Source organism: Ranitomeya variabilis, chromosome 6, assembly GCF_051348905.1.
Source record: "Ranitomeya variabilis isolate aRanVar5 chromosome 6, aRanVar5.hap1, whole genome shotgun sequence".
Taxonomy (NCBI): domain Eukaryota; kingdom Metazoa; phylum Chordata; class Amphibia; order Anura; family Dendrobatidae; genus Ranitomeya; species Ranitomeya variabilis.
The window spans coordinates 407,251,009-407,269,204 of NC_135237.1; the positions used below are offsets into that span (position 1 = coordinate 407,251,009).

An 18,196-nucleotide genomic window follows, 5' to 3' on the forward strand; every position below is an offset into this window, starting at 1 on the left:
GTCCTATTATGGTGACTGGCTTATGTAGTTTACATCAACTTCTGGGTCCACGGGTTATGGACCTGTTTAAATGCATTTTCCACTTATAACCTGCGATCTACCATATTGGTCTCCCTCTGGTTCCCTCCTGTTGCTATATTTAAGAAAATATATGTTAGTGTGGAACCACTATTTTTGTATATTATTTATAAGTCATCTTATGTCAGTATATAGCATTCATTACGCCTCTGTAGGGGTATTCGGCACATTCCTTTTAGGAGCACATACTATGAGGGATTTGTTTGTCTCCTCTTGATATGGTGATGCTTTCCACCTCTCCTCATGTCTGTGTTTAGCTGTACTTTTCCTACTCTATGACACTTTACCCTTTTTTGCAGGTTATTGTAATTTCTGGTTAATAAGATTTATTATTTTTCTAGTTAACCCCTTTGCATTTCTTGTTTCTCTATCACCCCTAATTGGATATACAATTTACATTTTTGTAGTAATATTGCCTGTTTTTGCTGGGTGGGATTCTGATGTAGATCCCCTCTTCTTGGTTGTACATCATTGAAATTCTGTGGCTAGACCTCAAAATAGCAGCACATGCAAGGCGACTAAGGAATCTCACAGAACTGTAAGAATTTTCCAAGAAAGAATGGATGATAATCCCTTAAACAAGAACTGAAAGACTCTTGGCTGACTACAAGAAGTGTTTACAAGCCGTGATATTTGATGTCCTACTAGGTACCAACCGTGCACGGTGCCCAAACTTTTACAAATCGGCCCATTTTTCTTTTTGTAAATTTTTAAGATGAAAATATATAATTTTTTTTTTGCCTAAAATAAATGAGTCATCTTTAACTTTAGTCCTTTTAGAGATCATTTCATCTTCCAACTTGCTTAATGGTTTACAACAGTAATTTTGATCAGGGGTGCTTAAAATTTCACATGCCACTGTATACATATCTGATGATTTAGATAGCGGCGACAGCAACGGATGGACGGCAGATGGGGGAGGGTACGGTACAGCCAGGGGGCCACAGTTTCAGCCCTTTGGCTGTCTCGGTTTGTGGGACAGGCTGAAAAAGCCAGAGGACCGGATGTGGCCTGCAGGCTGCAGTTTGCCCAGGTCTGCTCTAGAGTCATCTTCTGTAAGGCCTTCCGTACCATTCGCATCACACGGATACCTTTACTTGGGCAGGCGCATGGTGCAAATCTCCTTGATCCAGACACTTTCTGCCCAGAGAGCAATGTGCTGCTTCTGTTGTAACTGCTGCCAACATCCTGCTGATGTTGTAACTGTTTCTGCTGCTGTATTTGCTGCTGCACATCAACTAATTGCTTAAAGGGAACCTGTCAGCAGGATTGTGCACAGTAACCTACACACAGTGTCAGGTCGGCGCCGTTATACTGATTAAAATGATACCAGAGTTGATGAAATCCGTCTTATGGTGGTTCTTTAATCTTTATTTTCAGTTTTGGGTTAATGAGATTCTCGTGCCCTAAGGCAGGGTTGGTGTATGAGGTGCTCGGATTATATAATCATAATGCAGACTGCTGATAGGTCACTACTCCCTCACTGACCTGCCCTCTAGTTTGCTTAATTAATATATGTACATAGTGAAGGGAAAAAAAAAACCTATTCTGCAGGTAAAATCACGTTTTGTGTGCCAATACTACTTTTTTTTCAGGTTATTCAGCTAGAGGAAAAAAAATAAATAAATAAATAAATTTGAAAATGGCACCCGCCGGGCCTGCGCAGTAGCTGCCATCGGTGTCTGCTTTGGTGATCCAATAGCTGCGACTGCGCATACACCAGTAACGTCATCTTACTGGAGAAGAAAAAAATTCCTCATCCAAGATGGTGCTGCCCACGCCTGCTCGGTAGCAGCTCGGAGATAGCTCTCTCTCTAGCTCCAAGACACATCCAATCTGGTCAGCTTCTCTGACTTGACTGATTAAGAAGAACAGCTAGCCTAGGTATATGCAGGGCCAGCCAGGTGATCTAATCAGAACCTGTAGAGGTAGGTTTTAACTCTAGACTACCTGGCTTTGCTACAATTGTTATAATTATATACTTAGCATTTCCAGTGTTTGTAGTACACTAGCTAGCTAATTACTAAAATAGACCTCTTTTCACACAATTATAAAAGGAACAAAACACAAGATGCAAAAAAGTAAGTAAAATTGATTTATGAAACATTTCAAAGTGTTGACCAAAAGTGCGACAAATTATAAAAAAAAATCCCAAAATTAGAGGAATAACATCAAGAAAATTATACAAGTTACATAATATACTTTTTCAGTAAACAATGCGTTTGCCTTTAAACTATTTCAGGGAACAGCCATTTAAGTCATAATATCACAGCAAACCTTTTTTCTGTTACAGAAACTTTGCTCTCCCAAATGTAAAGACATTATAAATGGTACAGATATGGTAAATTACCGTATATAATAAAATTTAATTTTACATGGTTTATAAAAAATACAAATCTGAAATGGTACACAGCAATCTAAAACATTTACAAAAATCTAGAGTATAAAAACAAAAAATTTTGTCACCAAAAATTGAATGCTCCTTTCTATGCGACATTTTCTTCTTTACCATTTTCTCCAAATGGACAGTGTCATGTACTGCTGTAGTTCAGCAGAGATTATACAACAGCTTAGTGGCAGGAATGCAGTTCTATACAGTGGGCAGAAAAGAGCCTGGGGATAATGGCTCAGAACATACAGTTCATACATTTCACTGCCTTACTGCCATAGTCTATACATTCTGGACCAACACACTCACAACATGCGTTGTGAAACCACCGGTACTTTGATGCGCCCATAGACTCACAGGAAACTTTACACTGATGGATAGACATGCAGTCATCAAAGTACACCACTGTGCACATATGCTCTGCAAAATAAATACAGAAATACAATATGTTATTAATCTGAAAAGTTTTGATTAAAATGTAAATAGCACAGAATGAAATAAAAATAAAAAATAAATAAAAAAAGTGTGTCATCTTGAATTCACCATTTCTGGCTTTGTAGCCCTCATCTATGGAATGTTAGCCAAATGTGAAGCTCCGGGAACCATGTTCAAATTTGCCATTTCTAAAACCCATGGATGTACTACACAGGACTGATTCAATAGCCATTCCAATGTCTTCCAACGTGAAGCCCTACAGTTAATGCAAAACTAAAGCTATGTAGAGCTTTTTTCAGGCATAAAAAAAAAAAAAAGTTTAGTTTCAGGGAACATTCTTTTTTCTTTTCTTTTTTTTTTCTGGGGGAGGGGGTGGGAGGGGATGTGGTCAAGTTAGCGGGATTTTTGGAAGAGTTTTTCTTTTCCTGAAAATTTTTCTAATGTTCTTTAAAGAAGTTTGGAAGAGTGTTTTCTTCCCCCCTGCATTTCAAACAAATTCCAAAGTTTTTCTCATTTCTACCAGGCATTTTTAAAACCCTCTCAAAAAGCCAAATGAAAAATCTTGTAAGAATAGCAAATTTGGTTAGTTATTGATGGAGTTTTCAGGTAGGATTTTAGAGAGGTTCTATTTCAAAATACTCTTCAAAAAAATGTGTTAAACATATAGAATAATCACTCAAAATGAGCCAACAGCCATGAAAACCATATGAGAAAATCTATTGGAAGGTTGGATAGATTAGGGGCTTACTACTGTTTTGGGGAAAATGTTGTTCGTGGCCATTCCCATTATTTAAACATCACACATTTACACTATACAGACATGTGATACTACCAATGATTTTTCTTTAAAATTTTGCCCATATGAAAGCAGCGTAGTCTTCGCAAACGGCATACATATGAAAAATAGGGCGTGTGGTAACTTGGCAGCAAAACACAAGAAACCAAAAATCCTCAGTAATTAAACATAATAGTGACTTTACCGCTGGAAAATATGACCATTTCCAAGGAGAGACACTTGGCAGCCCCTAAATACTGTGGGTGGCTAACACACTTCCAACATTCTAGGCTCGTGTGCAAGTTTATTTAGACAATAAGGAAACCAATAGTGGATGTACAGACATAAAATTATAACCGTTTCTAGAACCAGGACATGTTTGTCTTTCCACTTTTGCCAACCATTTTTTAGGAAGTTCTCTTCTGACACTTTTAAGATGTTTATCCTTTAACTACATCACCTCTGGAGTCACAGATCCGATTTAGACTTTGGGTTATACAAGGACATCCTAAAAACACACATCTGTACTGCCAAGCTCAAGGAGGTCAGGTTTGGTAAGGAGAAATTAAATGGAACATACTGACCATTAGTCATACAGTAAACACCAGATTCTCAAAGAAAACACAGCTTTATAGTTTATAATCCTTGGGAAAGTCTTAATAATCCTTCCAGCACAACAGAGATGTTGTTGAAGACTATTGGCTCTTCTTTATGGCTCACCTTAAACTCATAATGGACCTGCATTATCCTACTATATCATAATCAGAAAACAAAACAAACAAACAAAAAAAACCCAGCATCCATCTCTCCCAACCCCCATCTCATATACACGAATGCTCAGTTAAGCCGTGTGTACATACATTTGCAGTGAGGACAGGCAAGTAAGCTGCTGCTTTCAACATTGACAATCCTTTTTCCTAACATCATATGTTGGTGGAGAGTGGGGAAAGACCCATGCATATTAAATTAGAGATGCATTGGCTTTTCAGGCCAAGGACCATATTCTATTATATGGCTACTTCAAGATGCCTAATGAAGCAATACAAATTTTTCACCTCAATATATGTTGTGTAAGGCTACGTTCACATTTGCGTTGTGCGCCGCAGCGTCGGCGCCGCAGCGCACAACGCAAACAAAAACGCAGCAAAACGCATGCACAACGCTGCGTTTTGCGCCGCATGCGTCCTTTTTTTAATTGATTTTGGACGCAGCAAAAATGCAACTTGCTGCGTCCTCTGCGCCCGGACGCGGGCGCCGCAGCGACGCATGCGGCGCAAAACGCAAGTGTGACGCATGTCCATGCGCCCCCATGTTAAATATAGGGGCGCATGACGCATGCGGCGCCGCTGCGGCGCCCGCCGCTAATGTGAACGTAGCCTAAAAGAGGAAAAATCCCAACATAAGCATTGCTAAGACTATCTGGTGCCTCAAAGTGCCTACAGGTCTATAACACTGGTTTGTAGAAAGTATTTTAGGAGGGTCAGTGTGGGAGTCTGGACTTTTATTGGGAAAATTTAGAATGGCACCCTCAAGAGAATCTTACTATTAATGGGGGCAAATATCTGGCATTATTAATTCATTAGTGTGCATGCCACTGAAATGATTGAAGTGGGAACTTTTCCAGTACTATTTAAGGCACTGTGCTATAACAATTGATGAAAACCCATGCACACTCCACTAGCAGTATAAATACGGTGCACTCTGCTGGCTCAATTAATGCTGGGTATTCTGCACTAAATTTTATCCATAAGGGCGCATATAGATGACAGAATTGCTCATGCGAGGATTGCATCGCAGTGCACAGACTGGCTCAACACTTTTCCTGACCTGATCGTGACAGCATGATGTATTTCTATGCAGCTGTTATGCTCAGGTCAGGAGAGCCGATGGTCAGTCCGAGGATTGCAATGCGATCCTCACACGAGAAATACGGCCGTCTGTCTGCGCCTTATCTTTTTTTATTAGAGCCAGTGGTCCCGATTACCACTAATGCTCATGTGCTTTAACTATAATGACGATCCTTCCCACAGTAATCTAGGATTGAGCAATTACGTCAATTTGGTCCCTAGACGGCTAAAGTTTGTTAATGCTTACGATGTATAGAACTCAATTTGTCTTTTAGACTTTGTTCATTTGTCTGCTGCCGCCTCTGACTTCAGCCTAATTCCTGCCAGTTAAACTTTTTCTGACTAAAATAACCGTTTTATGTTCTGGCACCACTGAGCTAATGGGAAACACTCCATAAAAGCAGAAACCTAGGGAGTCCCACGATAAATTTGATGCTACCTTGTAGGGATTAAGGGAACATGTAAATCACTTAAACTCTACTCCTTGCTTTAGCTTTAAAGGGGTTGTTCTCTACTGGAAAAACCCTCATCAGCAGGTTCTGGAAATTCAATAAAAAAAAAAAAATTGATGCTTCTGGACCAGTACCACTTTTCTAAAATCAGTGCAGTGTCTCCAGCAGGTCTGCTGAGATCAACATCTGACAGGGACATCATGTAGACCCATCCCTGAAGCCAATCAGCCGCTGATTGTCTGCAACACTCAACTTTTGCTCTAGCAGAAGAAACAAAATGTGAACACTTCCACTGATAAGCAACTGCTGACTGGCCATAGAGTCCACATGATACCTTTGCCGGATGTTGAACCCAGCCGGGAATGCAGCACCGAGAATGGAGGAGCAGCACAAGTCACTTCCCTGAGCTCATTAAAGGGACCGATGGGTGGTGTTTTCTGTTCTTTCTGTTCTTTCATGCACCCCTTCCTTTCCCACTGGCCGCAATATTGTCTTGAATTTGATTAGGTTTCCTCCGTAGTACACGCGTGCGCAATGCAATCTTGCCTTGCGCACGCGCAGTATGCTTTGTCCAACTGCGGGCAAAACCGAAAAGCATTAGTGCGCATGCGGCGGCGCACTATGTCCCGGAAGTATTTCGCTGTGTTCCGGGACATAGTGCGCCGGCACATGCGCACTAATGCTTTTCGGCTTTGCCCGCAGTTGGGCAAAGCATACTGCTGCAGGCAAGATTGCATTGCGCATGCGTGTACTACAGAGGAAACCTAATCAAATTCAAGACAATATTGCGGACAGCGGGAAAGGAAGGGGTGCATGAAAGAACAGAAAACACCACCCATCGGACCATAAACAGGCCCGCCAAATTCAGGTGATAGAGTCCCTTTAATATGAGGTTATCCAACAGTGGATAACTCTTAAGGCATGACCACTAGTGACTTAAATGGGCAATTAGAATACCACCTGCAATCCACGGCATCCATCTTTGCAGAATTTGGTTCCAATTCAGGATAAAATTGACAATCAAATTTCTTTATAAAATAAATGGATAGTATAAAGATTGTTTGAAAAACATGTTATGTTGTGGGGAAGGCTAGGCACCATTTTTTTCTATCTTTGTTGCAGCTAGGGTTTGAATAGAACGAGCTTTATAAAATCTTGTCAAAAACGATGTACAATGCATATGACATTCTGGAACCAGATGTCAAGTCAAATATTAAATCAATAAGATTTAGGCAAAAACATTAAAAAAAAAAAAAAAAGTATCCAGAGATGCAATCCTTCCCCCAAAGCTAGTTTATTGGTTGGTATCCTTTCTCCATCTGTATTACATGTCATTGGTTTATCTGGTCATTTCTACGGTTTTTGTCTTTTCGTTGTTTTAGAATCCACCAAGTTATACCTCCTTCTTTAGACACTTTTCAAAACCGTTCAGTAAGATACTAAAATTGTCTGGCACACTAAATCTCCACCTTAGTATTTAGCCACCATATTTTGTTTATGCTTCAACCTTTTGGAGACGATTCAGCCATTTATCGCACATATGATTTGCTGACATTGGACAGGAGCACAGTGTAAACACATACTCCTGTTCTTCCTGTCCTCAGGATTTTATTTGTTCATTTAAGAGGGATGAAAAGGCAAACATTTCCAATAAATTAGTTTAATATGACACATCTGCTTTTCCACTTCCTTTATTATAAGAACTTGGGCTCTGTGCATCTTGCTGTGAAGTAATGTAACACAGAAACATGGCTGAAGTTAAAAAAAAAAAAAAAAAAAAAAAAGGGGGAATATCCTGGAGCGAAACACAGTGGGACTTTGATCTAATGACTTAATTGAAGTTATATTAAACTTTAAATTAAAAAAAAAAATCACGTAGGAGCAAAACTCTTCATGGAGTTTCCATAATTTGTGCCTATTTTAACATTATTAAATATAACCATTAGTGCAGGACTAAACTTGCATCATTTTGATAGTTACCAAGCCAAATAGATCTGTGGTTAATAGGTCTTGTAGAATAAGAAGTCAGAAATTAAGAATGTCACTATTAAGGGTGGAAACATCAGCAAAATTTACCAAGGCATCTGCACAAATGAGTCGCCCGCCAGGGCCGTGGGGTACCCGGTACCGGGTCCGGTGTTCACAGGGGGATGTCACGGTGGCGGCGACACCCATGTAAAAGGGAAATTGAATTAAGTTTATGTTCGTGACGCCACCTGTGGTATTCAGTCAGTGGGGACCGACGCTGCTTTAAGGGGTCCTCTGGGGTGATGTTATGGCAGCTAGATGGTATAACGTCCCACAGGTGAAGTATATCCCCAGGGCTCCCGGTGTGTAGATGGAAGATGATGAATGGTGCAGTAAAGAACACGGACACAGGTTTGCAGTCTCTTTACCTGGTTTACTGTAGGCCTCAGGCAACTGCAGTCCAGGGTACCAGATCACAGGATAGGCAGAGTCCGGCCGGCTTGGAGGCAAGTTGGGAGTCCCCTTACCCAGGTGGAGTTAAAAGCCTTCCTCTAGTGCAGTGGTGTTGTAGTCCATTACTGCCTATGGCTTCTGATAAGGTCCTCACAGTTCTTCTCTGTCCCCCATATAGGATAGGACACAAACCTGTATGACAGATGACTCGAGCCTTTTTACAGGATCTCTATCATGACCCGGGCTCTATGCGTCACTGTGCCTCCTGGGTATTGAGGCGGACAGGTAACTTGCAGTTCAGCTGTCCTGCCGGTCTTTGCTGTAAGTCTTAAGAGTCCCTTACAACCTCAGTGTTCCGGCTACCGGTTATCTGAGCCTCAGAGGGAGGCAGCCCATTCGCAGCTGGTCTCCCCTGATATCACTCTCCTGTGCTTCGCTCTCCTACACGCTCGCTGCAATCTGTTCTGCTTTCGATATTATCTCTGTCCAGGAGCTGCAGCACTTTCTCGTGGCTGCACGGCTCCTCATACGTTCTTCCTGCCTCAGACTGCTCCAGTCTACTCTCCGGCACTCTGACTCACTTTCCCTCCAAACCACAAAGTTATCCTTCCTTGCCTCCAAGCATAACATCACTCTCCCCGTGAGGAAAGCAATGTCACTGTGATGACCAGGACCCAAGGGCGCCACACAAGTATTTTTGCCAACCAAAAGGTAAGGGCACACATTACATTTCTGCAGATTTTTCTGCTGCAAAACCAAGAGTGTGGACCTGTGGTGCAGGTCCTTAGAGTGGCAACCTCCATGATGTGTAGGTTAATAAATAGGTAAAATTAGGGAAAGACCATCTACCCCTAACCTTTCCCTCTTCCCAGCTATGGAGGTTGGCCGTGCTGCTTGAGAAAGGTAAGATGTCATTTAATTTGAATCTATTTCTAACTTTCTCCCTGAGCAGCTTTCGAGTCTAATCAATATTTGAGAATCTTTCTCATAAGTGTATCTCTCCCTTGCGCTACTTTGACTCTAAGTGTGATCTGAAAATTCCTCATAATGATATCCGAGTCCAATTTAGATCTGGGAATTGTTTCTCCCCTGTGCACAATTGACTCTCATTGTGATCTGAGAATTTCTCATTCTTACAGTGGGTACGGAAAGTATTCAGACCCCTTTCAATTTTTCACTCTGTTTCATTGCAGCCATTTGGTAAATTCAAAAAAATTATTTTTTTTTCACATTAATGTACACTCTGCACCCCATCTTGACTTAAAAAAAAACAAACGAAAATGTAGTAATTTTTGCAAATTTATTAAAAAAGGAAAACTATGTGATATGCTATAGATGCTGAGATGACAAGAAAGTTGTAGGAGACCACATAGTATCCTCTATCTCCCGCTAGGAATTTCCGAAAAAGGGTCAGGTAATATGTACATATATCTAAAGATTAGGTTCCCAGAATCAATATTACTGGTGGGCCTGTGTCACCCAGACACTGTATGGCGCATGTATGACACTGTATACCTGTAATAACATTGAGTAGAGATGGCTTTCATTGCTGCTGTTTAACCATTTAAATTATGCTGTCAATCACTTACAGCAGGATTTACAATAAAATGATTCACAGAGGACCGATAGGCTGTTATGGCAGCCAGGAATCTGCTGAAAACCCCCCATATTTGCCATTTTAGTCCATCGGTGAAGCCCAGCCTATGACTGAGCTTCATAGGAGGACACCATGTTCATAGAAGTACAACATCCGAATCACCCCCCATCCTTTCCAGATTACACATTTAAAATGAAATAAGGGTAAGTTCACACAGGGCGTTTTTTCTGCTTTTTTATGCCAATTTTCAGCTGCTTTTTACAGTACCAGCAAAGTCTATGAGATTTCAGAAATCTCATGCACACACATTGGCTTTTTATGTAATCAGTATTTTGTGCTTTGCTGCGTTTTTTGGACATAGGGCATGTCACTTTCAGCGTTTTTCACCCATTGACTTGAATGGGTGTTGAAAAAAAACGCAGCAAAAACGCAGGTATCATTATTTGCTGTGTTTTTGCTGCTGAAAATTCAAGGACATTAGCCTGGACAATAAATGTAAAGGAAAAAAAAAATCATTGCAGATTTTCAATCAACACACCTGCGTCGAAATACAAGAAAAGAAAAGAAAATCTAGTTAGTTATCAAATATACCCCAAAATGGCATCAATAAAAATGTCAGGTCACCTTGCAAAAAAAATAAGTCGTCAAAGATCCATCAATAGAAGAAAAAGCCCCCACCCCCACAAAAAAAAACAAAAAAAACCAAAAAAACAAACAAACAGACAGCACTCAGAATATGGTGAGACAGAAACAACAACAAAAAAATCAACTTACAAGTTTGAGAACACTCTAATCATACGGACCTGCGAAATCATACTGCCAGGTCATTTTTACTGCATAATGAATGCAGTAAAAGCAAAACTAAAATCTATTGTGGAATTTCTGATTTATTTTTTTGTTTTATACAATATCTTCCAATCCATTGAATGAAAATCAATCATGTCATTCAAGGTCTCAAAAAAAAAAAAAAAGTTTTATTTTTATTATTTTATTTAACTAAAACGGATTGAAATTGTGAGAAATCCAATGTGTGAATAAGAAATTCATAAAACTACCAAGCTTACACAACATATACCATTGTGTAATCTCAGTAGAAAGAGGACATAAGGACATAAAACATTGTGTTTCCCAGAGGAGAAAAAAAACCTTTTAGGGAAGTGGCAGCCGCCTGCATACGTTAGTATATAAACAAACGCGGAAGCGAATTTAAGAAGGTATAACATAAATCACATAAAGCTAAAAATTCAAAACGCTTAAACAGAAATTAGAATGGGTGACCAGATAAACATGGATCAGAGGTAGGTGCTGCAAATTGTGCACAGTTGCTTTATAAAGGGTGACAAAGTAAATATTTCATTATGGTAATACTGGAAGAATTTCTACACGAGGGAATGGATCCTCTGCCAAAAAAATAACATACAATATAACTTTCATAAACTTTCATTCAAAAATCTGCAGGAATTATAGGGCGGAGGGTGATGCTGTGGTTTTATAAAAACAAAAATCATTCTGGCCATATTCCCATGTAGTGTAAAGACTGCATTTTTTTTCTGTTTGTTTTTTGTGTTTAAATTGTACAAATGATGTGGATATGATTTTATTCTAACTGCAGCACACTGTGTCGAAAGTACAGCTGTGCATTTTGTTTTTTTTCTCTATCGGCTAGAGCCTGAATAATTAATTATTATTATATATATATTTATCTGTTTAGAAAAAAGTGCTGAATCAAAGCTTTTCTGTACTAAAAGAAAATAAAAATTAATAGCAGCAGCAAAAATGCAATATTCAGTCCATATATTGTTATTGTACATTATGGTACGGACATCTGCAGAAAATATGCAGATGCAAAGCAGCAGAAAAAAACCCAAAAAAGTAGCGTTTGTGTGTACTGTAACACACACAAACAAAAAGAACTTTATCAAAGAAGAAAGATTTATATCGTAGCTTTTGCTATTCGTTATCAGAGATCTCAGATAACAAATGGCGATACATACAATAAAAATCTTTGTATCAGCGTGTGTGAACAGGACTTATATTTAGTCAATTGTTTCTCGCTATGGGAAGAAATCGGCCAAGTACGCAAACCATAAAGATGACAGTCTTTCACTGCTCCTGTCTCCTGTTGATTAAACTGGTAATTACATACATTTTTGTAATTACAGAAGTAAAAGAAAATATCTAAATTGCAAGTGCAGATGTCTCGTAATGATTTAGAACTCATTTATTAGAATAAGAATATTGTAATATATGGTAGTAATGCAGTCATGTAATCTTTGCAGAAAACATTCATGAATGCAATAAATAGGTAAAAGTACTCAACTTACCAGAGTAGCAGTTGTGCTCCAGAGCTGCACCTCGCTCTGCAATAGGACAGAAACTGCCACAATGATCAGTCACTGCAGCGGACAATAGCGCCAGGGGTGGAGATATAAAGCAAACGCAGAAACCTCACATATTAGACTTGAGGTGTCAGGGGTGTGTACCCACAATCCGGAGTTGCTGCGAGTTTGACGCTGCGTAGTTGTAGTGGATGGGATTTCTAGAAATCCCATGTCCACCACTATGCATCCAGAGACGCCTGCGAATCACCTGCGGAGACTGACATGTGGCGCATCTTTCCAGACTACAGCAGGTCTATTTATCTTGCGGAGACACTGGTCTCCACAACAGAAATTACAGCACTAGAACCTACTGGACACGGTGAATCCGTACATGCATATTTACCTTTGCTCAACAGACCGCAGTGCTTTGGATGCTGCAAACATGAACATCCAAAGCACTGCTAGTTCCAGATCATGGAAGCCCAGCCAACATTACTAGCATTCAGTTTAAGGTTTCTTCAATTTAAGCAAATGTTACATTCTTCGTTTCCTTAAGGTACCTTCACACTAAGCGACTTTGCAGCGAGATTGACGACGATCCGTGACATTGCAGCGTCCTGGATAGCGATCTCGTTGTGTTTTACACGCAGCAGCGATCTGGATCCTGCTGTGATATCGCTGGTCGGAGCTAGAAGTCCAGAACTTTATTTCGTCGCTGATCACCCACTGTCATCGCTGGATCGGTGTGTGTTCACTTGTAACCAGGGTAAATATCGGGTTACTAAGCGCAGGGCCGCGCTTAGTAACCCGATATTTACCCTGGTTACCATTGTAAAAGTAAAAAAAATAAAAAAAAGACTACATACTCACCTTCTGATGTCTGTCACGTCCCCCGCCGGCGGCTTCCGTGCACTGAATGTGTCAGCGCCGGCCGGCCGTAAAGCAGAGCACAGCGGTGACGTCACCGCTGTGCTCTGCTTTACGGCCGGCCGGCGCTGACACATTCAGTGCGGGGAAGCCGCCGGCGGGGGACGTGACAGACATCAGAAGGTGAGTATGTAGTGTTTTTTTTTTACTTTTACAATGGTAACCAGGGTAAATATCGGGTTACTAAGCACGGCCCTGCGCTTAGTAACCCGATGTTTACCTTGGTTACCCGGGTGCTGCAGGGAAGACAGTTTCAACGATGCCGAAGTCGTTCCCCTGATCGTTGGTCGCTGGAGAGAGCTGTCTGTGTGACAGCTACCCAGCGACCACACAACGACTTACCAACGATCGCATCGCTGGTCGTGATCGTTGGTAAGTCGTTTAGTGTAACGGTACCCTTACGCTTCAGTAAGAAATCAGTACTATTAGCCCTATTAACTCTTTTGTGCCTTCATGACCGGGTCAATTTTTACAATTCTGACCAGTGTTACTTTATGTGGCTATAACTCTGGAACGCTTCAATGTATTCCAGCGATTCTGAGATTGTTTTTTCCTGACATATTGTACTTCATGATAGTGTTAAAATTTGTTAGATATAACTTGCGTTTATTTCTGAAAATATCAGAAATTTGGCAAAAAACTTTTGAAAATGTCACAATTTTCTAACTTTTAATCTTTATGCCCTTAAACCAGAGAATTATGTCACACAAAATAATTCATAAACATTTCCCACGTGTTCACTTTACATCAGCACAATTTTTGAAACCGTGTTTTTTCTGTTACGAAGTTAGAAGGGTTAAAAGTTGATCAGCAGGTTCTTATTTTTCCATAAATCTTATAAAACCATTTTTTCACATTTGAAGTGACTTTGAGGGGCCCATATAACAGAAAATACCCAAAAGTGACACTTCTAAAAACTACACCCGTCAAGGTGCTCAAAACCAAATTCAAGAAGTTTATTAACCCTTCAGGTGCTTTACAGGAATTAATGCAATGTGGAAGGGAAAAAAAAATGAACATTTAACTTTTTCCCACAAAAATTTTACTTTAGTGCCAAATTTTTCATTTTCAAAAGAGTAACAGGAGAAATTGCACACTGAAATTTGTTGTGCAATTTCTCCTGAGTACGCCAATACCCCATATGTGGTGGAAAAACAACTGTTTGGGTGTATGGTAGGGCTCCGAAGGGAAGGAGCAGAGTTTTGGAATTTTGAAATGCAAAATTGGCTGGAATCAACAGCTGATGCCATGTTGCGTTTGGAGAGTCCCTGATGTGCCTAAACAGTGGAAACCCTCCACAAATTACCCTTTTTGTAAACTAGACCCCTCAAGGACTTTATCTAGGTGTGTGGTGAGCACCTTGAAACCTCAGGGGCTTCACAGAATTATATAATGTTGAGCGGTGAAAATTAAAAAAAACATTGTCCTGACAAAAATGTTGTTTCAGCCCCAATTTTTATTTTTATTTTTATTTTCACAAGTGTAACAAGAGAAAATGGATGTCAACATTTGTTGTGCAATTTCTCCAACGTACACCAGGTACCCCGTATTTGTTGAAAAACGACTGCTTGGGGGCATGGTAGGGCTGGAAAAAGGGAATGAGCACCATTTTGGCTGGTATAGGTTGCGGATACCATGTCACATTTGAAGAGCCCCTGTCATGCCAAAACAGCAGAAACTCCCACAGGTGATCCCATTTTGTAAACTATACCTTTCAAGAAATTCATCTAGTGGAGTAGTGAATATGTTTAACCCTCAGGTGATTCACAAACTTGTATAAAATTGGGCTGAGTAAATTAAATATTACTATAAGGCCGGCGTCACACTAGCGAGTTTTACGGACGTATGAGCGCAGAAAATACGTCCGTAAAATACGCATTACACACGGCCCAATGAATCTCTATGGGGCTGCTCCTATCAGCCGTATATTACGCATCCGTAATATACGGTATTGTACGGCTGTAGAAAATCGCAGCATGCTGAGTTTGTCAGCGTATTGCGCAAAAAATACGCCAATGAAAGTCTAGGGGGCGAGAAAAATACGGATTACACACGGAGCAGCAGTGTGACTTGAGAGAAATACGCAGCGTGTTCTATAGAAAAGCCGGTAATTCAATTGCCGGCTTTTTCTTTCTCCTTCACAAACCCGACAGGATATGAGACATGGTTTACATACAGTAAACCATCTCATATCCCTTTTTTTTTTTGCATATTCCACACTACTAATGTTAGTAGTGTGTATGTGCAAAATTTGGGCGCTGTAGCTTGTAAAATAAAGGGTTAAATCGCGGAAAAAATTGGTGTGGGCTCCCGCGCAATTTTCTCCGCCAGAGTGGTAAAGCCAGTGACTGAGGGCAGATATTAATAGCCTAGAGAGGGTCCATGGTTATTGGCCCCCCCTGGCTAAAAACATCTGCCCCCAGCCACCCCAGAAAAGGCACATCTGTAAGATGCGCCTATTCTGGCACTTGGCCACTCTCTTCCCACTCCCGTGTAGCGGTGGGATATGGGGTAATGAATGGTTAATGTCACCTTGCTATTGTAAGGTGACATTAAGCCAGATTAATAATGGAGAGGCGTCAATTCTGACACCTATCCATTATTAATACAATAGTACGAAATAGTGTGGAATACGCCAAAAAGTCTTAGTTACTCACCGGTTAACGGTGTTTTTCGGAGTCCATGACAGCACTACGGAGAGAGGGGATCCGCCCTTCAGGAACAGGAAACCTACAGATACATAAGGGCGGCACCTCTCCCACGCATCAGTTGGTTTACAGAGCACAAGAGGACCACCAAGGTTAATAGCATACATAATAAACAATGATACAAATAACTAACTATTCACTACCCGTGAATTATATAAATAAAGGAAGAGGTGTACACCCAGAACTTAAGAAGACGGGAGGGTATGTACAGGTGCTGTCATGGACTCCGAAAAACACCGTTAACCGGTGAGTAACTAAGACTTTATCGGTCGTCCATGACAGCACTACGGAGAGAATTACAGAGAGTAACTAACTAGGGAGGGACTACAGCTTGCAGCACCCTTACACCAAACGAAAGGTCAGAAGAGGCACCCAAGTTCAATCTATAATGGTTATAGAATGTGTGTGGAGAAGACCAAGTAGCAGCCTTACAAATTTGGTCGATCGACACCTCCAATCTTTCCGCCCACGAAGCCGCCATAGCTCTAGTGGAATGCGCTTTCAGACCTTCAGGCGCCGGCTTGCCCTTTGAGATGTATGCCAGCGAGATAGCCTCCCTGATCCATCTAGCTAAAGTAGATTTTGATGCCCTGTGACCCTTCCTACTACCCTGATAGGACACGAATAGGGCGTTATCTATCTTCCAGGGATCAGTTACTGCCAGATATTCCAGGATACATCTTTTTACATCTAAAGTGTGTAGCTTCCTTTCCTTATCGTTAGTAGGATTGGGGAGGAAGGATGGAAGAACTATTTCCTGTGTTCTGTGGAACCTGGACACTACTTTAGGAAGATATGCTGGATCAGGGGATAGTATCACTCTATCATCCCTAAGCTGCATGTAAGGGGGAACCCTGGATAATGCTTGGATGTCGCCTATCCTACGCGCCGATGTTAGGGCCACCAGGAAGGCTACTTTAAGTGATACATTTTTAATAGAGGCTGATGCAATTGGCTCAAATGGGGCCTCTGTCATGGCTGAGAGGACTAGGTTCAGGTCCCATGGCATGACCCTATTCTTCACCATTGGCCTGGACCGTTTTGTCGCTCTGATGAATCTGCTGACCCAGTGATTCTCAGCAATGTTGCAGCCAAAGAGGGCCCCTAAGGCTGATACCTGCACTTTAAGTGTATTTGGGGATAACCCCATATCTAACCCTTTCTGTAAGAATTCTAAAATCTGGTCTATTGGTATTGACTGACCAGCTATTACCCCCGAGTTTTGAAGGAACCTCTTCCAGATCCTAACATAAATCTTTGTGGTGATTATTTTTCTGCTCTTCAGTAGAGTGTTAATGAGGCCCGGAGAGAACCCCCTATCCTTTAACAGCGCCCGCTCAAAATCCACGCCGTCAGATGAAGGCCAACCGCCCGAGGATGGTAGACTGGGCCCTGGGACAGGAGATCCGGGATGTCTGGCAAGACCCATGGGTCGGATATCGACATAGCCCTCAGGCATGGAAACCACGTCCTTCTGGGCCAGAAGGGGGCAATTATTATCACTGTGGCTTTGTCCTTCCTGATTTTCCTCACCACCAGAGGAAGTAGAGACAGGGGAGGAAAGGCGTAGGCTAGCCTGAAGTTCCAGTCTATGAGGAGGGCGTCTACTGACAGAGGATTTTCTCTGGGGTTGAGAGAGCAGAATTGTGCCACTTTCCTGTTTTCTTTTGTGGCAAACAGGTCTATTTCTGGTTGACCCCATCTTTCCACGATGAGGTTGAAGATGGAGTCGTTCAGGGACCACTCCCCCTCCCTCAATGTGTTGCGGCTTAAGAAATCCGCTGTAGTGTTTTCTGCCCCTCTTATGTGAAGAGCCGTCAATGAGAGAAGATGTTGCTCTGCTAGATGGAATAGACGATCTGCTACGCACATTAGGGATTTGGAACGAGTCCCGCCTTGGTGATTTATGTATGCCACGGCGACCCGATTGTCCGAGAATACCCGCACGTGGTGGCCCTGTAGATAGACAAGGAGTGATTTAACTGCCTGTTCCACAGCCGTTAACTCCTTTAGGTTGGAAGACATTTCTATCTGATCCCGATCCCAAAGCCCCTGGATCAATGTATCCCCCATGTGAGCCCCCCATCCAGAAGGGCTAGCGTCCGAGGTGACTATACGAGTTACATTATATTCCCAGGGGACCCCTGTGGACAGGTTCTCTTGGACTAGCCACCATCCGAGGGATATAATAGCGTCTTGGGATAGGGTCATCAGGCTCTCCAGACATCCCCCCAACCTTTTTTGTT

The 18,196-nt window shown here is 41.4% G+C and overlaps 1 protein-coding gene across 1 annotated transcript in view; it reads right to left on the reverse strand.

Moving 5' to 3' along the window:
• Nucleotides 1-2,160: 2,160 nt before the first annotated feature.
• TWSG1 (twisted gastrulation BMP signaling modulator 1) overlaps nucleotides 2,161-18,196 on the reverse strand; it is a 57,469-nt gene continuing 41,433 nt past the window's right edge. The window contains exon 5 of the mRNA XM_077270208.1: nucleotides 2,161-2,887. Within this exon, the coding sequence (XP_077126323.1) occupies nucleotides 2,706-2,887 (182 nt within the window). The 3' untranslated portion in view covers nucleotides 2,161-2,705. The remainder of the gene's footprint in view (nucleotides 2,888-18,196) is intronic.